This window comes from Larus michahellis, chromosome 3 (genome assembly GCF_964199755.1).
Source record: "Larus michahellis chromosome 3, bLarMic1.1, whole genome shotgun sequence".
NCBI lineage: Eukaryota > Metazoa > Chordata > Aves > Charadriiformes > Laridae > Larus > Larus michahellis.
In genome coordinates this window covers 44,591,805-44,616,042 of record NC_133898.1, presented here as the reverse complement: position 1 = coordinate 44,616,042, position 24,238 = coordinate 44,591,805, and the positions used below count along the sequence as shown (strand labels likewise).

The window sequence follows — 24,238 nt, the reverse complement described above, 5'->3', positions numbered from 1 at the left end:
ATAGAACATATCTACACATTTTATTTATATTTTCACAGTATATGTTTGAAGCCACCCAGCTGTTTCAAATACTTTTAAAAGGCAAACTTAAAAAAACAGAGCACAACAAAAAATTGCTACAATGACAAGAATTCAGAATAACCAAGCGCTTCCGAAGGTGACATTTTCTCACAGATATGCAGTAAGGGGTGGGGGGGAAGGAAACGAACTCAGAAAAACAACTTCTGTTAGGTAACTGCCACATAGAAAATGATAAAATATCTAATATAAAGAAATTACATGTTCAGCAATAAAAAAAGAGAGAATGGCAGTGATATGTGAAAGTGCACATCACACCTGTAGACGCTGACATGCTAGTTATAAAGATTACAAAGGCTATCACACATTTTTTTTCTTAAGCTGCCTTTAAGTGGGGGAATTGTTTCAGTTAACTAGGTTTCAGCACCAGTAGCATTTATTCTGTTTCATTCAGGGCTTTTTTTCCCCCCGCCTTTGGCTTATACATAATAAATAAATTGGATTTTTTATTTCTTTCAGATACATGGGAGATTTGTGATTTCATTTCTTTTACCCATAACTCTACAAGGGGAAAGAATGACACCAAGAAGGCATTAATCCACATACAGTTAGTGTCACATGCTGTCTGACAAAGAAAAGTTAAGTATCTACTGCTGAATAGAATTATTCTTGTCTAGAAGAAACAAGGTCGTGCTTGTAAATGTCCAGACATCATTCTGTGTAATATAATTATATTGGCATTTTTATCCCACTTAAACTAAAATTGTTCTTTTGAGTAAGACTTCATCTGTCAATTTCTTTCCCTACATAAATGTTGCACAGAATTTTAAACATGCTAGAGGTGACATCAAAATGATTAATAGCTTACCCAACCAATAAAGCCCTAATGAGATGAAATATGCAGTACCACATAGCATCGTATGCCACGTTTCTTTGAGATGCATTCCCACGTGAGAAGAACAGTTCAAACACAGGCCTTCTGCAGAACAGCACTTCAGCCAAAAACGATGCCAAAAAGGAATTAGCCTGACTCCTCTGCAGAAGGAGCGCTGGAACGGGGACTGCCATTCACTTCCTCCCAACTGGCCAGGGAAAGGGGGAAAAGCTCCAAATGCATTAAGTATAATGAAATTCAACAATATTTCTTCTCACTACCAATACAACAAGGATACAAATTACATCAGAATATGAAACCATGAAGATTTGTGGCCCTGGAGAGACCTACTTTTAAAGGCAGTCTCTAACAATACTTGTTGGTGGGCTTGTATTAGTCCCACAGTTCTCCATGTGAGGTTTTCTTAACCGCATATCCTGGCTTTCAGTCAAGGCTTTTATATACCATATTCAGCATGAGTACGGATACTACAGTGCAGAGGTAGGGCCACTTGGTACAACCCTTCTACCTCCCTGCCAGGGAAGTTGTTCCAATTTTGCGACAGATGCCTCCCCCCACAACCCCCCATTAGAAATTAACACTATCGGAAGGAGGCAAAGAAAGAGGAGTAAACAGTGCAGGACAGTACCCAGCCCTCCTCCTCGGGGCTTCACTACGCTTAGAAAGAATATCCTTCCTTTTATCTCCTCCAAAATCACTGTCTCTCATTCAAGCTCAATGTATCCCAAGTGCAATTCCTCAGGCAATACCCAAGCGAACAAGGTCAGCACCCACATGCTTTAGGAGATGGTGCAGCGTATAGCTGTTTACTGGTGGCAGATTGAGAGTCTGTCCCCCCGAACCAGCACCACACAAACGCCAATGCATCACTGGGTTTCACTGGACAACCGAGGCCCAGGATCACCTCTTGCTGGCTCAGGGCATGGGCAAAGACCCCTCACATCTGCCTGCAAGGTCTTGCATATTTTTAGCTGAGCTGTTTGGCCAACGTGCATCCATTCTTGAACAAACATACGCTATCCCTGACTCCCAATGGTCCCTAAACCTATGAAAAATCTCAAACCAATATTTATGAAATGAAGGTTTCCCTTGTCTCCTATGTAAATCAAAAAAATGAATGCATCCTGCAGATTAATGTGCTAATGAAAAGCAGTTAAAGACTAGAGCTCATTAAAAAAAAAAAAAAAACAAATAAAAGTGGGATATTTTTCCACTGCAAATTTTTGATTTGTTGAAGACATAATCTGTAATTTCCAAAGGATCATTCAAATGTTTACAGAAGGGGATTTTTTTGTTGTTGTTTTGGTTTTTCGAGGGTTTGTTTGTTTGTTTTTTAAATTAAGCCCTTCCAATAGTGTTTGATAATAGCACATTCTGAATTCTGCCTGAAATGACTCTCCCATTTGTCAGGCATTATCATCCATATCACTGGTCTCCAATCTATGGGATGCACCAAGTTAATAAACATCGATAGGGAAGATCACAGCAATAATTATGAGGAGCAGCAGACATGGTAACTCTATGCTTGGAGGGACACCCAGCCAACACAACACTGCTAGAAGGCAGCTCCAGGAAATTAGGCAAAGGGGCTACAACAGAGAAGTGTCGAAGAGGGGCAAAAGTCAATGACGTCCAACTGAAAAAAAAAAAAAAAATTTAAAAGCAAAAGTTCTACATATACTGGATCCTGAAATCAGAATTTAGTTGGAAAAGGTCAGCCAAAAGGATCTCTTGTGATAACTTCCAGTCCTGCATTTGTAATATTTTTTGAAGTAAATTGAAGTTGTAAAAGGGAAAGCAAACTGCTTCAACTGGAAAAAAAAAGAAAAAAGAAGGAAATTTTGAAGTTTGGAACAACTCACTGGAAATTTTCACTTTTGACATTATGGAGATTTCTACACACTGAAAATTCTAATTCCCATATAGTTTTGTTCAGGACTCCTGGCTCCGCCCACATATCTCCTTAAAGGATAGCAATTTCCAAAAATAGAAATATCTTTCAAAATACTATTTCTTCTCCTATAGGTTAGCCTGAAGACAGTTCTTCTTAACCACCTGACATTTTAAATCAAACGAAGATTTTTCGAGATATCTTCAGCTTTTAAAGTGGCTTATTTTGGTACATCCTAACATAGAAATCCCCTGCTGCATTTACTTTGAAGTTTCCTTCAAGAAGTCCAGCTTTTCCTAAACCTAGTTTAGATACTCAGATTAATCTCTTTTTTTAAAAGTCAGATTTTTACATTAATTCTGATTTCATTTAATGCATTAACCAGAAAACTGACAGTTTTTAAGCCTAAACTAAGTGTTTTCAGTTGTAGAAGTCATTTAATACACATCAAAAAATAATCAAATCATTCTGCAACTAAGTGTAAATTGTAAATCCAACCACACAATTTGCATTTTGAAGCTATCTGTAATTAAAAAACTAAAATAGTGTGGTTCTGCCAATATTCACTTTTTTAAATGTGCAAACTGCAATTTCATTCAATACCCTGCTGTTTATTTTGTTCAGCAATTAGTTCAATTAGAAGTGCACATATTAATGAATTGCACTAAAGCTACAGAGGCTAAGTAGAGCACAAAGGTTTTGGCTTGGCCAAGGAAAGCTTTTCTAACAGCTGCTATAAAACCAGAGCTGCACAGTAGTTGAGCTAGCTTATCAAGAGAAATATGAATTAGAGGACAGTCCTCAAAAACAAACATCTGGCTGGTCTCAGTTTTATCTGGATCACCTGCTCTGAGTCACCAATCCCAATAAATTGACTGTTCACACTAGAAAATAACATTTTTTCAGTTATTCTCAACTGCTACCTAATATCACAGGTTGTTATATAATATTAATTCAATATTAATTTATTGATAGTAACAGTTCAAGATATTAAGTAACAGTAAATACACAGCATTTTAAGTGCAGATTACTTTTAGTAGCAGCAGCCTGTCTCACCGAAATCAACACCTAAAACCGTGGATGGCTTCAAGCCTACGAACCCTAGGCCAGGAAGCACAAAGCAAAGATGGCCAAGATGGCTTCAGGCTATCCAGTGTGAATCCTTGAAGCACATTCACATAGTTGTTTTCTCCAAGGAGAAAGCCCGATTTCCTACCTTCATTGCTACTACACCTAAGATGGAACAGGGTATTGCATTACACCTTGCAGATTTGTTTGTGCCAACACAGTCTCATTTCACATTAGAGACTTGCCAATAGAAGCTTTACCAATGACTCCCCCGGCAGATACTTGTTTTAAACTTAGCTTTCAAATACTCTGGTCTTTTATATTCTTCACAGTCATCTTTTTCCGTATGATCTCCCATAATAAATCTACCTGTGGCATTATTATTGATGCTACAGTAAGCACCTAATGTACGTTGCACACATTTGCCATACAATGAATCAAAATGACATATCTTCCTCGTTTCCCTCTCCATATGTTTTAATCCCCAAATGGAGGGGTTTCTGGCATGTTGAGAACTCTGCAGATTATACTAAGGCAGAATTGTTTATAAAAGCACAATATGTGAAAAGATCATTTGAATGTCAAGGACTTAACTTAAAATGTTAAATTCATATACATTTAATAGAGTATCACTACTGGTCTGTTTTGACCATTAGTTAGTTTTCTCTGTTTGTCTCTATCTAGACCAAAAAAACCAAACCACCACCCCAAACCAGAAATCACAATGCAAATCTAAGAGGAATCATTTAAAAATTTAAGGGTTCTCTAAGGCGAACCTCAGGGTTCAAATCTCAGGTGCCTTGTTCTCTGCTGTGTTAGACTTTACACAGTCATGTACCCTTGCACATCCACTCAGTACCAAGTCCTGCCAACTTATGTGCACATGCTTAAGTGATAAGAGAAGTCAAATGTAAAAGCTAAGGTTTTAGGTTTGAACACCTTTAAGAAGTGTTTCATAGGATAGAATCACAGGATAATTCAGGTTGGAAGGGATCTATGGAGATCTCTAGTTGCAAAGCAGGGTTAGCTCTGGGGTCAGAGCTAGCTCAGAACTTCATCCAGTGGGCTTGAAACCCTCAAAGCACATAGATGACAAAAAACACCCTGGCCAGCCTCTTCCACCTTTTGATGAAACAGCTTTTTATTATACCCCACATGAACCTCTCTTCTTTCAGCTTAAGCCTGTTGTCCCTTGTCCTCCTGCCATGCAAAGAGCCTGGCTCCATCTTCTTGAAAACTTCCTCAGAGATGCAGTTTTGCCCAAGGCCATCTCTGCACATTCCTGACTCTTATTTCCTCTTAAAAATAATGGAATATATTTTTGCCATGATAAAAATTACTCTTGAAATACGAATTCTTTCAGTGCAAAATTTACTTAATGTCTTCAGTCTACAGCCAGCAGAACTGAAGAATTTTTCCTCCCCCTCTGCCCAAGCACAGCCAAACACCACACTTTTCAGCTTAGTTTTGTCTCTTGCACTGATTATGATCTTGTATTTGTAACTATAAAAATACTCAAATAAAAGAAGGCAGCACGTTTACATGCTCTGTCCATAACTACAAATAAGAAATTGCATTGTAGAGACAGTGCCCAAAATGCATGGAGAACCTGTAAATAAAAATATTCAGATGCCTATTTTCTTCAACCCTTTACAGTTGTTATTTTTCATCTTACCTGACAAGATTTACCACAGTATTTAGCAACTTTGCACTGAGAGCATCTGTGCAGATGTTCATTCCTGTTTAGAAAAGAAAGAAAATCAATTATAAATACAAATAGAACTTTGTATTTATCCTTCTTACATAACTAGCAATTTTTAAATATTTCAAGGTAAGAAAGATATGTGAAAAACAAGAGTAGTCTAAAATGCACTGTTACACAAGAAGAAATTGTGCACGGTTATGTTCAAAGCTATATTCACAATCCTCTACTCATGTGACTCAGCACCTCTGGGGCCACTTTGGATCAGCAGTAAAGATATCAAATGGGCATTTTTTGACATATAGCTATAACCCTGAGGAGTTAGATTTTGTAGATAACATCATCATTAGAGCTGTGCAATACAACTACTTAATCTATTTATCATCTGTCTTGAGTCTTGTCTTAAGCAAGCGTCACTATCTGTCTTAAGCAAGACCTTGGTGTGAACCTGGAATTGTGACATCAAATTATAACTTTTATAACAGAGTCTGAAGTTGACACATCAGCAGAAATTTCTATTCTAAGAAAATATTTCTGACTGGCAGACAGTAAGACCAAAATAAAAATTCTTTCAGAGGAAGAAGAGGGGGAAGAATAAAAATCCAGTGAAAGCTGTAAGGATAACTACCAGAGCTATACATCACAATCTAAAGGTTAAAAGCACCTCCTGACTCTAGTACTATTTTCTGATGCTGCCTTAGTACACAGTTAAATGAGTTAAGAAAATATCACTGAAGTTTTTTAACTTTTTATACACTAAAGAATTATTAAACGTGAAAGCACACACAGCAAATCTTACACCTCAAATATGTTAGTTCAAATAAAGAGATTTACTTCAGATGAGTAAAAATAAGACATAGATTTTGAGGCTTCCCTCCCCTCTTATTTTCCTGTAGAAAATACTGAATATGTTACATTATTCTGGTAATACTGGGAAGTTTTCACTTTGATTTCTTAATGCAAAGCTACTTACATGCTTTACAGACATTCATTAGGCTGGGAAAACAGTATATGCTTTTTTTGTTGTTGTTAAAACTGAAGGCAGGACAGTTACATTACAAAAACAACAAATTAACTAGACTGTATGGATGGCATAATCCTTATTATTTCCCCTCAGGCTTCCTCCTGGCCATCCCTCTGCCCTTAACCAAGCACAGCGCCTGACTGAGCACCACTGTTACCTTGCGAGCTGCACGCAGCTCAGTTACACCCACAAAACTGTCACTATGAGCTACTCCTCAGTATTCCCTTCTCCATCCTTCTGCAAGGCAAGGAGGGAGGTATGTCAGTCATGCCACTCTCTCCCTCAAAAGGCAATTTTAGTAATGTAATCTTTGCGTTGCTATAGTGCTTTACATTTAGCTGCCTTGAATCTTATTATACAGATTAATTCAGCCTTCCCATTTAATTGGGAGATAACTAAGCATTTAACACAGCCCATTTTGAACTGAAAAGGCAAGTTTAAATGACCAGATGAAGGATCTTTCTCTGCAAGATTCCCAGTGTCTGTACATGGGTCCTAGATGTTCTCTTTTCACTCACACTCCCAACTGATGCAACTAAAACAAAGTGTAATTCTCTGTCTCTGCTAACACCAAAACTCCTCTGCCGTTGTCAGTAATCTAGAGGCTGCATACCAAATACTCAGATTCCCAGTTCAACTGCTTTATGACATGACCTTTCTTCTTTTACTTACATCACTCAGTTGTCCCCAAATTTTAATTTCTACAGGTGACTTTAAAATGGTAGAACAGTCTCCAAAGGCCACATCCAAAAAAGACAGCACCAACGTGCCCACAAACTTCAATCTAGAACTTCTGGTTGATGAATTTAGCCCACTGATTGCAGCTGTGACACCAAAACTATCATGAGTAGGGGCAGAACACCAGAAATACCACGGAGCATCCTCTAGCACAAACCAACCTCTCCCTCCCCTCAAGTCCCACAAATGGAAAAGGTATTTTGCTGCTATATCGAAGTAATGCTATGTTTGAATTATTAAAAATAACAGTTTATGCACCATCTTAGACCTGTAAACTTAAAAGGGAGTTTAGATAGCTGCATTGGTCAAAGATTAGGAGAGCATTATGTACAGATCACTATAATCAAGTAACACTCTTTTTTCATTTCTGCTGCATAAAAATCAATATTTTTGTTGCACAATATTTTGTAGGCATTCCTAATAACTACCAGAGAAAAATAAATAAGAAATATTTCAGATATAAACACATGTTTTGCTAGTGCCGCCTTTACCTTCCTACCTGCAAAGCCAGTCCTGGAGACTGAAAAAAAATAGCAACTGTTGGATTCCTATAAATAAAATCTTTACTTTTGTACACGCACAATAGGCTTTTTATTTTAAGGTGCAATGCCTGAGGGTGATTAAGAGTTAGAAACAAGTGTGAAATCTTCATTTTGCCAGCCGGGGAGAGCTGCTTCATTTTCAAGGTTGAACAATGACACAACTTTAGCCAGCCTATGATAGAGGAGCACATATTTCTCATTCTAGATTAGAAGCTCACGTCAGAATACTTTTGTGAAGAAATACACTTCAGTGGAATAACTACTGTAGAAAAAAAAAAAAAACACAAAAAACAAAACACCCCCCCCCAAAAAAAAAAAAAAAAAAACACCACCAAACAAAAACCAAAACACGAAAGAAATGCTGTTTGGACCTGCTCATTGATTTGAATGTCAGAAGCAGTCCAGGTATAAATACATGCTCATAAAATACGCACACAAATTCTTTCCCACCAAGACAAGTTTTGATGCACCTTTTAATACTAAGCAGCATGTTGTATCAGGGACATAAAAGAATCATTTAGAAGAAATCCACACCTTCTTTCTAGATATTTCACAATTAACAGGATAGATTAAAACTTTTATGAAGCTAGACCATTCAAATTACTGAAAGAAGACACTGCAAGAACTTTAACTTGTTTAGCTATCGCTTTATTGCCTTCCGAGTCTGACAGCGAAACATTCTTATCATTGCAGGCAACATTACCACTAAAAATCGGCCTGCCGATCTAGAACAAAAAGAAAAAGCCAAGCACACAGAACTTTGGTTTGCTGTTCAGCTCCCCACATGCATGGCTACAGCCCTCGAGAGGGTCACTCTGCAGCATGTCCCTGTTGTTCTTTACAAGTCTGTTTTACATGGCTGTACAGAATCACAGAGAGAGGTCACGAAGGAGCTTTCGTCCTCTCTGTTTCTAGCTACTTCCTGCGTATTCAGTATTCTACACCCATGCTAGCAGCCTCTACAAATTTCTCTTCATTATATAGTACTATCTGAATGACTAAGTGCTCACCCTCCTGAAAAATGACTGAGCAAAACCGTTTTGAAGGCAAACTTTTTTTGTTCTAAATGCTGTTCATCAAAACACAGTAATGAGTTAGTACTCCGATAACAGAGCATTTGCAACTTTAGTCCCATATACATTAAAGTACCAAAAAGTCTCAGCAGCAACAAGTAAAACACAGATTCCCAGAGCAGAGTAATTATAACTTTCGGGAGCCAGAATTTAAATGAATGAATGACCATAACTATCAGAGAAGTCTCTCCTACAGATTTCGCATTCTTCCATCAGATGGCTAGATCCAACAATCTTAATATAGTGCAAGCATGTCTTGCCATGGTATACCTCTTGGTATTTTCTCAAGAGATGCCAGGATTTACTGGAATCATTGTTGTTAAATCACCAACACATATTCATTCTTTCTTTTGTAAAGCAATTAGTGGACCTGTTGCCACAAAGCACCAAAACTCCTTCAGCACCCACCGAAGTTTCAGTACTTTACAGGATTATTTCCTTTGTATTCTTCGTCCCTAAGGGTTAGCGATGCCGCAGTAATGCATACACACACAAAAATCTAAGGACCATCACTCAAAACTTGGATTTTTGCCAAACTGACACTAGCAGTCAGATTATTTGAATAAGGTGACTCCCTGCTGGCACCGTATAATGAATGAACTATCCATTCATCTTTTGGGCTTTCTTTGAATGACAAGCAGATGTAGAATGCCTGCATAGTAAAGCTACTGGTGAAGTCATTGCTTCTTCTTCCAATCCTCTCCTCCCTCTTAGACTAAAAAAAAAGTCTCCTTGAGATTTACAGCATCTATGCCATGCTACATGACATTTTAAATATAAACTGGCATGGTCTAAAACATTTAATCTGAATATAAAGAATTCAAGAATAAGATTCATAGATTCATATATTCATATATACAGGATTTGGGTATTTTAGAACATTTTAAAAAGTGAGCAATTTTCCTAGTTTATTCCTGTCCTTCTCAATATTTTATTAACGTTATAGGCTTTATTGAAACAAATTTAAAGTCACTGTCAAGTACTCCCATGCATTTCTCATTACCCGTAAACATCATCTGGAGATAGTATCAGGTTACTCACAAGGTATCTACTGCACCTTGCCTAATGTGACTAATTTCATGGATGAGAAAATGCACAGAACTTGATCTAATGCATTCAGTAATACTTTAACATCTGAAACAGTTTCTGCCACAATAGAAAAGGAATGAAAGATGCATCAATTGAAAATAAATTATTACTTTTCCAATACAGCTTCAACAAGATCTTCCAAATAATTACAACCCCATATGAAGCTCAAGGGAGGATCTTAGCCTGTACTAAAAAAATCCACAAGAATAAAGTAAGCAGAGGTCGTCAGTTGTCCGTTAGCGTGGCGTTACAGTCAGGTGAAGAATCTTTACCCAGAGGAATTTGGATATTACTAAATTTTTTCATCACTATCGTCTACAAACACTACTCACAGAACAAGCTCTCACAATGTGTACTGAGCAGGTAAAAAAATAAACCGAAATATATAGGTGGATGGGGGAAGTCCCAAGCGATTGATATGGACAGGAGATGAAAACCTATGAGATAGGGAAAAAACTACTAAGACTGGAAGCCCACACACACCCTCCCCAGCAAAATAACTTTGTTTCTTTTGTCTTTTTTAAAATGCCTTTTTGTTAAAGGTATGAGAAGACCACAGCACTGGAAGGAGGGCCTAACAACGAGCAGTGAGGCAGCCGGGTCTATGGAAAGCTGCTCCCAAGTATAAGTGCCAGCACGGGAGACAGCTTGAAAACGCATGGCTAAAATCCTAAGAAGAATGTGCCAAGTCCAAATCACAGAGTGAAGAGGTTGACAAGGGTTTGCCTGGACTGTTAGGTCCTATGAGAGCCCCACCCACACTCTCACAACACGTGCCCTTTACAAAATACGTGTTTACCAGGTAAGGGCCTAATATAATTTAAAAAAAAAAAAAAAAAAAACACACAACAAAAAAACCCAAACCACACAACGAAACCCAAGCAAATACAATTAGACTACTTAATTTATAATGAAAATGCATCTACACTTCTCTGCTGATTGCAGGCACTTGACTTTCAGCCCTACTCACAAGATAAGTGTCAGATATAACAGAACATTTGATTACCAGACTGCACTCAACACTCCTTCCTATCCAGTTTATTCACACTTCTGCTTCTGACACAGCTTGCAGGACAAAAGGGCAATCTCACACAAATCCCCTACTGCATTTTTGTTGTTGATACTGTTTTTCAGTTAATAATCCAGCCCCATAATACATGTAAGAAAAGAGCGGCTCTTTCAGACGCATGTCACGTTGAACTAATTTCCTGAACAAATTCTTAGACCTTTGCAATTCAGTCAAACATGTCAAGTGCATAAAGTCTACTTGGATTTTCTCGTGTGTGTGCATTTCAGACCTGTCACAAAGTGAAAGCAGTCAATACCCACAATAAGCAAACATGTCATTCACCGTTTTACTAATATGCTTCTGTCTTCCAATAATAAAAAATAAAGATATGAATAACAAACAGCCATTTTAAATTTGGTAGATCTGAGAGCAGAGGGGTTATATCAAATGCATTTACAACTCACTTTTCTCGCCTCTCTCCCAACAGAAGAATAATGCAGTGTGGCAGCACAGTTCATCCCCAGCTGTTACCCTGCCGCTGACCCATGTGGGCACCAGTACTGCAGGTGGGGGAGGAGGCGGGGGGGGGGAGGCGCTGCCTGCAGTTGGCACATAAACATGCCTCCAGCAATTTCAGGCTTAAATAGATTAATTTCAGTCACACAGTACTTTCATTCCACTGAATTTGGGATTTTGATCAAAGAAAAGCCAAATAACTGAGGAAGACTAAGATTATATTTCACAATACGAAAAGGTCGTATCTATAACTTAGAAACATGTAAAAAAGCTACATGTAATATTTTTAAACACTCGTATCTGGAACATGTGGTTACAATCCAATGAAGCCAAGTATAACAAAACATCCCATCTTTCACATTTCCCTATAAAAATGATAAATGCATGGTTCATTAATCTGCTGTATGTCCAAGGATTTTTTCTTTGACCTATAAGTCAATGTTCCACAAAAAGAAAGTTGTTACTCTAAAATATCATACTGCTGTAAATATTTACATCCTGCTAGTATTACCTCCTGGATCACATGGATCTATGATTTTCAGTGAAATATAAACCCCTCTGACCCTCTCAGAGAGGAACATCTTCATCAGCTTTTTTCTTTCTTAGCTCCTTTCCCTTCTTGACCTTATATTTTTAGGATACGCATTTTTTTAGAGGTCTTGCAATGCTTATTTACTTGCTTTTCTGCTTCCAAATATAAACAGTTACACCCCAAAAGTCCATTCATTCCCTATGGAACACATTTGGAAAGTGGTGAACAAAAAATAAAATATTGCAGGCAACAAACTTAGACAGACATAGCAATACAGCTCGACTCAAAATAAGTTGTGGTGCATTTTGTCTTGTAGATTTAGAATAGGGTAAGGATGATGTACATCGAGTTAACCCCTTATTTTCACCTACTTAGCCCTTATGTTCAAATCACACCCAAATTAAGATATAAATGAGGTGACTGGAACAGGATAGTCAGTGACTGGAACAGGATAGTCAGTTCTGCTTACTTATAAGCTGAAGAACCCACAAAGCTAGAAAACAGCAGTGAAACGCAGGAAAAAAAAATGTGTTTCTGTCAGATAGCAGAGAGGGCTGATGACAAAGAGAAACAGATTCACGCATATACTAGCACATAGCCCAGATAAACATCTTGTTGCCCCTTTACTCAGGTGTAATCAGATATTGTGAGGTCTTGCAAGATATCCGAAGCGTTCTTGTCATGAACTGGATGCTCATAAAATCCCGCTGAAGACTTTTGTATTAGAAGAATGTGAAAATGATCTTAACAACAGTAACTCTGCTTCCTGCCACCAGCCAGCCCTCCAGAGCAGGATGGCTTTTTGCTGTACTCGTTCCTTTTGGGATACACTTTAAATACACTTTCTCTCAGACAAAAGCATTTCTGATACTGAATCTAATCTTCACCTCTTAGAAATACAGACTATTCCTGACAGTACCACTGTTTACTCTCCTAAACCATTCTACACAATTGTGAGGCATTGGAGAAATCTGAAGATCACTTTTAGCAGATCTATAAACACCTGTAATAAATTTACAAATAGCTGCCTAAGCGGTTCTCTTTCAGTCTAGCTGGATGAACAGTCTTTTAAATTACCCTAAACACACACCTTCCAACTTTTTTTTTTTAAACATATATTTTTCTTCAAATCTTGCATATTTCATCAGTTCTTTTCCTGGCATTTTGTTATCTCCAGCCTCACAGGCATTTTGGTTTTCTTGCCACTGTTCACATTTTTTCCCTAATTTTTCTCTGTGTTTCAACAATTTTCCTGTTTGGGAATCTCTTTCCCCTTTTCTAGGTTACAAGGCCTTGGGTTTTGGTTGGAGAAGTCTCACTTTGTTCCCCATCGGCACCAAAAGGTTTTTATCTCCCAATAATTTCTGTCCAAGAATGAAAAAAAACATGGCTTGGAAATACCTGAAAAGAATGCACTTTTATTTATAAAGCACAGTGCCAAATACCCTTACTGAATGATGATTTTTCATTTTACACTCCTTACAGCAATTTTCACTTCACATCAGGGTGATAACATTCATGCACCTTGATCTGAGAATATTTTACAAAGTTTCTTCCTATCAAGTGCTTAAAATAAAAACTGTTACATCACATCTCTTACTTCTCTGTCCAATAGATTTTGGATGTCAATACAGAAGGGATGTCTTCCCTTCTGTCTCCCTCCGTTACAAATCACCAAAAGGTGAATTTCATGGGTCCCACTCTAAATCTTAATTTTTGAGATATTCACCAATAAGAATGAAGGTATTTCATATTAGAAGTGGGACAGTAATGCTACATAGAAATTATTCAGAAAATGCAGAATATACATATTTTTAATGTTTACTATTGACTTCAATAAGGCAGTTAAAGCAAAATTGTTATTTTCATTACAGCTGCTTTGCACCATTAGTGATGGACAGCAAGACTGTCGAGCAGGACTAAGCACATAATAGCTAAAAGTTGAAGTTAAACCACAAAACTGCCCAAAAGTCTATCTGTAATGCCAGACTGACTGAAAGAATCTCACTATAAAAAAAGTAGTCACTAAAATTTTCACATCTGAAACCATAAAGTCCTAGAGCTGAAAGATTTATTGGAACCTCCATCTCATTCTCCAAGATCTTTGTAAGGTTCCTCCATGCTTCAGTTAATACGTTTGTACTGAAACTCCTGCAAATGTCCCCAAACTCAGCTTCAACCACTGCGGGCAGATTGGCCTACAGGAAAGCACAGGCAGTGCACAGTGCTGCTCAAGAAAGCAGTAAGCACCCAGGCATCTAACAGGGCAAAGGTCCACATTGCTTCATGGCACTACCCAAATGTCAGAAAGCAAATGAGGTTACACAAGTCAATAAGCTGTCCCATAGCTATGTGTGCAATGAAGACACAAGTTACTTTCAAGGCCTCTGCTAAGTATTCCACTGTAATGAGCACAGAAATACCAAAGCTGAACTGCGCGGTAATATTTGTTCACCTCTTGCTTGCTTCTGCCCCCACTTCGTTTGGCATCAGTGCCCCCACAGAAGCAGGTCAAGGTCCCGAACCCATTCCTTGCTCAATACTCTAAGAGAGTCACAGCCACTGTGGAGCTGGCCAAGATACTACAGCTACTGATCTGAGAAAGACTCTGCAGGACTGGAGTCTTTCCACTCCAAAATAAACAGCCCAAGGAAAGCCATAAATCAGTTTCACATCACCTAATACTTACTCTCTGTACTTTGGTGACATCTGATGGCTAAAAACGTAATAGATGTTTCTTCAATTTCAAAGATTAGCCATCCAAGTTTCCCTTTTCCACTTAGTAGAGACGCAAAAAAAGTCAAAAGAAATGCCTCTATAACTATATATAACTATATATAACTATAGCAATACTATATATTTTCAGAAAAAAGGTCATTATAATTGAACAGCTGAGAGCACTAGTGTTAATTTACCTCAGTCCACTTCCCACCCATTATGCATATCAATTAGTAAGCAAGCAAAACCTATACACCCTGCATGGTTTACAAATCTGTCCATTTCCAACAGAAAGGTCTTTAAAAATAAATTGGCCCAATTCAGAATTGTATTTTAGAACCCTATGTCATCACTAGCTTCAGAACAAGCTTTCCTGTTGAAGAATTTATGTTTGACCTGGAAGGGATCTAACCCTGGGAGCAACCCTGAAAGTTTCAGTAGTATTAACATGCCCGAAGATATGCACATGCTTAGGCATGCCTGCAAACAGCAGCCCTCTCTCATAAACTAGTTCCATTATTAGTACAGCTTTGTTTCTAACTGTAGTCAAAACCTTCATAAAAGGCACTTACTCCAACTAATGAAGTGTCCGAATAATTCGGTGTCTCACAGAAACTGCTCCTTATTTTACAGGGGGAGTACAGATAATACTTGCAAAAAATTTTTTGAACAAAATTCTGTTGGAAGTGTTAAAATGGAGATAAAATGTGGGTAGCTTTCAGAATTTAAATAACGCTTGAACTAATTTTGTTCAATCCTAAATTTTTAATAAAAAGATCCCATGTATTTTTACATGAAGCCTTCTCCATTTCTAGCTCAGTTTATCACGCAATATTAACATGAGAATAAACCAAGTGCCTTTTAACACTCTGAAGCTATTATTTTCATTAATAGAATCAATTTCTTAATTAAGTGTGGCGGTGCGCTCTCCCCTTTTCCCCCCCCAGCTCCTGCTCAAGCCATGGCCATCAGTGGGAGTTGTTATGAATTGCACTTGAACTGTGGGAGATGGCTGGCAACATAACCAAAACACTGTCTGGAGTGGGAACCTAGGTGTCTTGTTCCCATGCGAATATGACTATAGGTCCATTATCTTACTCCATAAATAGCGGACAGCCCAAGAGCCCTTTGAGCAATCCTGCACGGCAGCGGGCTGCATGACAGGACCTCCCCTTGAGTGGGGACGCTCGCTTAAGGTTCTTCTCCTCGAGGTTGAGAGATTCCTTGCCGCAACAGATTCTTGGTAAGTGACTAATAGCATGCTAAACTTTGAAATCTTAGCTAAGTGATATAAGGATTGATTGCGCATATATAATTCTTTAGACATAAACCGTTGACCAGGTCTGGGACTAGGATTGGATCCAGCCGCACCTAGACTCCTGAGACAGAGTTTAGAAAGCAAGGGGGTCCTTTCTGAACCTTGTGACTCAACGGGAGGGTCTCCCTGAGAGCTTGTCTGACCCTGGCCTCTATGCAGTAAATAATCAAGTGTACCCTGGCATCGAATCTCGTAAAATACTGTCACATTCACTACTAACTTTGTTAAATCACTGTTTTATGTTAATAAACATTTCACTACTCTCTTACAAGTGAAGTTATTCACTCCGCCCGCGACATTAAGTCATGGGAATTTCAAGATGCAATGTGCTTCCTCACACTTAGCTACCGGTTCCCATTTTTTTCTTACAACAACATTCCATAGACAATGTTGAAAGAAGGAGGAGCTGCCAAGCCATAATATCTGTCATAAAATGAGAGATTGTCATCTACCTTCCTGCTGCCTTGTCCAAATCACTACGCATCAGTGCACACATTTTCATTTCAAAAATTGCCACTGGTATTGAAGAAACTTCAAAGAGTCATAGACACTGCAAGAAGGTTTAAACTAATATGGAGAATCACAAATTGATATGGATTGGCCGGACTGGCCATGGATTTTGCACAATTATCCAGTTAAAATTGTTTTTTATGTTCCAGAAAATACTACTTTTATATCACTATAAGTCTTCAGTTAAATCTCATTTTCTCCGTGGCCAAGAAATGTGGGCCTTTAATCATCATACTGTAGCTTCAGCAATGGGTCATGAGTGAAATCAGATTATTTGTTTCAGTTCAACAACCATGGAATGAGACTTTGCAGAGCACGCTACAAGAAAATGAGAAATATGTTATTCCTTATTTGCAAAGGAAGAAAGCGAAGGTTTATTGTGATGGGCAAACACTGGGAGAGAGATAGAGTTTTTGTTAATGTATGTCAGTGCTGATATGGCTTACAGATATCAGCAGAAGTTAAATAATCAACAGCAATGCTCCGCTCTGCAGAATAAAAGAAATGCCAGCAGTACATGTTTGAAAAACATGAGCCTCTGGTAATTTCTAAAGTCAACCATGGCCCAAATCAATGAACTGAAAAAGTGTGTGGGAAGGAATGATCCATCACAATCACACTCTTTTGTAAAAGTTTCACTTCCATGAAGATTGCAAAATAAAAAGACTTCAAGTGTGAGCATATACATGTACATCTGTATATATTTTTATACATATATACAACATCTCTTGGCTTTCTTACTCCTAATTCTGAATGTTTCATCTTGTATTTGCTACTTCCTCCTACGTCTCATGAAAACATGACACACTAATTCATCACCCTTTCTCAATATCCACCACCATCCCTGAAGTAACACAATGAAACTCAAAGAGGTCCCCCACCAGCTTGAGCACCAACCCCCTTCGACAGCTCTGCTGCCACACACAAGTGGCTCGTCCATGTTAGAAAGGCTGGTACAGAATGATCTACATAAACCCTCCATTTAGCTTATTTTACTGCTTGAATGCTGGTCTCCAGTCAAACTGAAGCCTCTGATTGCTTTCACGCAGATAATTAGGACAGCTAAAAGAACGCAAGTCTCACCTACATTTTAAGCTGAATGTAAGAACTCAACATGAAAAGACTCCACATCTCCTTTTGGTGGACTCTTCAAAACCTGAACACACTGTCTGAAAGAGAGATCTTCTACTTCTCAGTAAACACAGCTAAGGGAATGCAGCTGTCATCTACAAAAACTAGTTCTACTATTAGAATACTTGTCTGAAGGAAAAAAAAAAAACAACAAACAAAAAAAAACACCAAAAAAACCACCACACACACCACACCACACTCTTTTGCATTTGTAAGTGCTGCTCATGGAAATCACCTCTGCTAATACAAAACAAAAATGATAAAAACATTCCAACACAGGAAAGCCAAAAATAATAACAAAAAGGTGAAGAATACCTTTAACTCACCACAATGCAGCTACCTATTACCATGGCAAAATTCAGCTTTGGAGGAGGTGAGATTTCTTGACAACTGGTGACTACAGACCATGGAACAGAATTCCCATTAGCCAAGGAACCACTCAGATTTCAAATCCGAAATCTTACCGCTAGACAACTGATATTGTTTGGGGTTATTAAGTGACATGTAGTATATTTTCTACTGGTGTGATGGCTTCCACACTGAACAGGTTATGTTTAAAGAACTGTCAATTAGAAAAATTAAACATTTCATTTAATCTGTGTTCTTAATAGAAATAATTCTTGTTTTCTTCTTAAAAGCAGATTGAATTTACAATCTGCTACTACATAGGTATTTCAGTTGTTCTACAACAACCTCACTCAGGGGGCTGAGTAGTAGCATCCCCTCAGCTGGGCACTGGTGTTACCGAAGTCAGGCTGAGTACATGCTGGTTATGTGACAATTAACCAAAATTTGGTTAACTTCACATCAGTAACCCCAAGATTTTGTAGAAATTCTTCACAACAGATGCAAGCTTTTCAGGTTTTGTGAAAGTTTCTATTTATGCTATATTTTGTGCTGTGATTCTGCAAGATGTTTCCAAACTAAGCCACTTTAAATTGGGAGAATGTACAGAAGACACTGATACAGAATAATTTGCTGATTCAGGACCATGTGTTTGCACTTCATGTAAAGCTACTTTTTCATCCAATTTGATAAAAAGTTCCCAGCATGATACTAGGTTGTTGCACTGCTAAAGAGGAGGCCTTCTGTGGGAGACAGAAAACCAAAGCTCTGACCACTGCGCTCATTTAAATAAATAAATATGTACATACACATATATATACACACACACAAGTTCAGGTTTTTGTTTCGGTTTTTTTGGCCAAAAAACAAAACTAAAACCGAAATATAATAAGCTAAGGACTGATGGATCAATCCCCCCAAAACACAAACACAATGTTTTTGAACTATTTTTCTGCATTCCTCATCCTGAACTATGGGTTAGGTGAACAGCAGCAGTGTCTCACCCCATAAGAGAGAGCAGAAATTCCTTAACCTACCTGACTGGGAAACTGCAAGGTTCGTATTTGTAAAGACTTTTAAAATACTTGGGTGGAAATCCGGATTGGGGCATGTTTGGTATTAATCGTTCTTGCAAAACTCATGAACCTTGAAAATGTCCATGAACGTTTCAAGCTAAAATACAGAGTGAGCTTCCAAGACTAATTTGTGTTGGCAATGTTCAAGACAGAATTACAAACAGATGTTCTAGGTCTGTCTGAAAAACTACGGGATTTGGGGATAAAAGTCTTCTGAACGATTAATGATGTTGCCAAAATAAATAAATATGCAGTCGTCTGCTAAAACTAAATATATATAAACACATAACTCCAAACCAAAGTACATATCCTATGAAAATACCAAACAAATTAACATAAACTACGCAGTGCCAAGACAGTTGTTTTAGGACACTAAAAGAACATGCTACAACACTCTTTTAGAGTGAATCAATGGTACCACCACATATCAAAAAAAAAAAAAAAAAAAAAGATGGGGGGGAGAACCAGAGACTTGGACTCCAAAATAATTAAGAATGAATGACTTCAAAATCAGACCCTTAGCTAAGGATAAAAACAGAGAACAGATTACCAATTTAGTAACACTTTTACACGGCCTTAGAAGGTGCTTTTATTTTCACAGGGACATTGACTTTGAAAAGTAAGATTTTTTTTAAAAAACTAAAGTAAGAGGAAGTGCAAATATTTTAGAATGCTGGCAAGAAAAAATAAATCCTAAATGCAGCACATCATTACATTTAATTTGTGAAGTATTAAAATAACATATTAAGTGTACCCTAAACTAATTGCAAACAGACAAATTGGCAGGATAAGGCATCCTACCATCCTATAGTGTTTATAATGCTTAACTGGAATTCTTATAAAGACATAAACCAAAAAGCAGCTTAAGTCAATTTTGCAGTGGAATTGTGTATTTTTAAAGAGGAGTTACTCATTCTTGGATCTCTTTTACTCTTACAATTTGCTCATTCTGCGTAATTACTAAGAAATACTTTCACAGCTATGACTTGAAGAAACCAATTAAGTTCCCAAATACTTATTTGATTCAGAGTTAAAACTGTTCAAGCACGTTTTCCACGATGACAAAAATTCTGTTTATGAAAGCATACTTAGGATGTATACATCCAAAACATTTACACGTTAGCATCTTCTAGTGGAAAACACGTTTGTTGGATGAGCAGACAGCTGCAGGTAAAAATACTAGATAAAGGCAACTAAGTAAATGAAAGGAAGAAACCCACAGGTTTCTGGGAATGAGAACCAGTGTTTTCTGTAGTGATGAATTCTGAGTTCAGAAGACAAAACTTCCATAGTAGAGTACCACCACCTTGCTCAGCGATGGCCTTCTCTTGTACCACTGAAGTCCTTGACAAAGTTTTCACTAACTACACTAGTGCAGGATGAAGACAGTAGTAGAAAAACAAGTTGCACAATTGAGTCTGTTTCCTCCAGCAAGGGCTGCTCTCCCCTGACCAGTGCAAGAATCCATTAGCATTGACACCAAAATCATCATCTCTAGGCTTCAGGTCAGACCAGAGTAGATCAACTGTGCACTAATGCACTGCAAAAAACACTGCCTGATGTTGTTAGCTGGGGCAAACAAGGGGCATTTATGAGCTGCAGCCCCTTGTGCTATGACCCAACTGAAACCTGCAATCAACCCAACAAGTTTAATGCTTCAGGCAGCTGCGGTAGTCTCCAGACAGTCATTCTGCAGCACAGACACACATTCAGACCTACATTTTGTAACAAAAACAACCCAAAACCTTAATTTGGGAAAAAAACTCTTCCAGAAAAGCTTCAGCACTAATGGAATGCTGTTTTAGTGATCACTATTCATAAATTAACCATCTACACAATGATAGCCAGGAAGTAGTCCATCCTCCAAACTTAAGACTCACAAATGTGTTTGTCAATAACTACTAATGCTACAAGCATGTCTTTGATTCAGGGACTGGGAAAACAAAGGAAAAGAGAAAAAGCAGGTATAGATTAGACCAGCCTAAGAAAGGGAGCTTTCTGAAGATTTTCAATTCAAATTAAGAAACAAATTTTGTGGGGACCATTCTTGGGACTCCTTGTAACTCCAAGGAGAAAGCAGCACATAGCTGTGGGAAGATGCCTACACCACAACTCAGCATAGGAGATCTCGGAACCATAAAACCAGTTAGATTGTGCAAAACCTCTGGAAGTCACCTCATCCCACTTCCTGCCCAGAGCAGGCCTGACTTCAGAGGGTGGTAAGGTGTAACACAATCAAATGTTCTGTTTAAATGTGTTACTGAAAATGCTACAATCATCAGCTCCGCTGGTTGTGCTGTACATTTATATATCCATTCTTCTGTAATGAGTCCAAACAATTTATTTGTACCGGTGAACAGCTACCAACATGAGTTGGGTCACCAATTCCTTTTGGTGACATCCAGGAGCCACTGACACTCAAATTGCCATCACTGTGATCCAGCAGCAAGTATAGAGAATCAAGGGTGAGTATAGAGGAACAGAGCAGGTCAAGACTTGTGAGAGCTACTAGAAGAGGTCATTATTTAGCATCAATAAGCATGGGTCATATACATCACCTGAAAATCCAGTTCTTTTAAACTATCTGAAGACTCAATAAAGGAACACTGTATCAAGTATACACCACACTTTTTCATTCTATGGTGTCTTTACACACAACAAAAGAAAGAAATCTTTTGCTAAAAAAAACAAAGAAAAAAACAAAAACCAAGCAAAAAATTAACACAACAAAAAAAAAAACCCAAATCAACACAGAAGCACAAGAAAAAAAGCCCTTAATATATCCACACATTCAAGAACTGTATTGTCAGGAACAGATAGAAGAAGAGGTAGCTAACAGCTCATTATAAAAAAAAACAACCTAATCAATTACCATTTTAAAAAAATAATCATTCAGTATCTATATATAGCAGAGATTATGTAGTTTTTTGTTATAAAGCCAGGAAGCTTACTACATTTAGAACACAAACTCAAAATGCTTGCAACAACCCACCGGGTATAAACCTTAATAAATGTTAACAATGGATCCATTACCTAGCATTCAATAACTACACAAATACTGTTAAAAAAAAAAAAGGCAGTTCTTCATTTGCTGAAATGATTTAGCAAGTCCATCTGAAAGAGGACGGGATATCCACATAACTTTTTGAGTTTGTGACAGAGATTCCTCTATCCATCATACCAAAAGGAAAGGAAAGATTAAACAAAGTTAATAGATACAGAATATCCATGATTGACTTCTGTATTTCACTACACATACAATATCCAGTGATCACTGAGCTGTTGGAAAGTTTGTATGAATCAATGCTTTCATCCTGTTCAACCAAACTATGAAGGCAAATTATAATTATACAAATCCTCACTACAGTACATAATGCTAAGACAGTATCTGTTTACAATAACAAGCAGAGGGCAAGCGTATCCTTAACTATAGAGGCTCAAATATCAGTGACAGCTTAAATACAAGATGCAACCTCAAAACCTACATTCTCACATTAAAAGTTGTATTTTCCAATACAATATTTGCAATTATGCAAGACAGCATTCTGCCCAAATACTCCTCCTCCTCTCACGTTGAGAGGAGGGGAAATTCTTTATTTTCTCCCCTGCAGCTGATTGCTTGTAGGTTTGATTCTTCTAGAGGTCAGGGTTTCCACACACCGAGCAAACGAACCTCTAAACAAACAGGTATAAATGAATTTCACTCATTTCATTGTTTTGAGTTCTGTGCAACTGGTTATTTTACACAAACCTGGAAGAGGCATTAGATCAGTGTCATGAATTCTTGAAAAATTTTAAGTACTGCGGCATTGGTGTCAATTCTGAACTCACAGTAACAGTAGGAGTTTAACTTTTATTTGTTTGGACAGCAACGAAACAGAGAAGGAAACAAGAAACAAGGTAGAAATGCCAAGCAAACTGCAAGGAACGAGGTAAAGCTGACAGGAAAACCATGCAACCTTTGAACATCCAAGCTCAGAAGAACCCAGGGGCAGTGATTTAAGGGAAGAGCCACAGCAGTTGGATGTGCCCATCCTGGCAGCACACCAGCACTCACAGAGAAAGGAACCTGTCCGGCCTTGGAGCAACAGCACTGGCAGCCCTCTGCCTTTCCACCACTCTTTAGCCTGCAAATACCAGAAGAAATGCACCAGCAGCACACATGGACACACGCACCCTGCTCACTGAGGCCATGTTGCCTGTCCCATTTCCACAGAAGCAATTCAGTGCCCCCCAGATTTCTCTTGCAACCATTACTGCCACAAAATCCCTTTATGTGCCTGAGGCTACAATGAGCTCCAACACCAACAGTATCACCAAGCCCTGCCAGTGGCACGGGCATTACACAGGAGGCAGCTAGACTAAATTTCATGCTACACAGGGAATCACTTTAGAGTAAGACAAATATAGCTATCCTGTGAAGATTTGAAACTTAATAGAAGATGAACTCTAGAATAAACACTTGTAAGTCACTCACAGATAGTCTTTTTAGGCATTTTATCTCGTCTCATTTGTATGTTATCCCATGATGTACTTTAATAAAATTTGGCAAGAAAATCTTCCAGCAAAATAACAGTTGAGCTGTATTTGCATGCCCGCAGGAGTCACACAAAGACCAATGCTCTCACTAATGTATACAAATGACTGCCTGAAGGTTGCACAGATGCTCCACCGTGCATCCACAGTGATGATGTGGTCATTTTGAAAAGCCCTTTCCCAATCTGTTACAGAATACCTTTTTCTAGTTTCCTGACCTGGGGAATAAGCTTCACCATCAAATGGCTTACTGGTAATTGCCTCATGTTCAATCTGTTATGAATAAAATGCATGATACTTCTGCCTCACTTGGAGGAACAGTTGCACATAAAGCAGTTGGAGAACTGACAGTAGCATTTAGGTAGATGATAAACACAGCAATTTAATACACTTTAGAGCTTGCACTTCATTTCTTCTACACAAGTCATGTGGCTCTTAACAGCTGATAAATTTTCCCCTCCAACATGGCTCCAACCATACTGCCTGTGAGCACTAATTATGAAGTAA

The 24,238-nt window shown here is 38.1% G+C and overlaps 1 protein-coding gene across 5 annotated transcripts in view; it reads right to left on the bottom strand.

Annotated features, from left to right (window-relative positions):
* The window catches only part of SMYD3 (SET and MYND domain containing 3), a 417,003-nt gene that overhangs the window by 362,542 nt on the left and 30,223 nt on the right, over positions 1–24,238 (bottom strand). For 4 of the 5 annotated variants that reach the window (XM_074579947.1, XM_074579948.1, XM_074579949.1 and 1 more), the window contains exon 2: positions 5,548–5,611. In XM_074579947.1, coding sequence (XP_074436048.1) covers positions 5,548–5,611 — 64 coding nt within the window. Of the gene's footprint in view, positions 1–5,547; positions 5,612–11,513; positions 11,597–24,238 lie in introns of those variants that run through there. The other variant, XM_074579951.1, reaches the window with a different exon arrangement.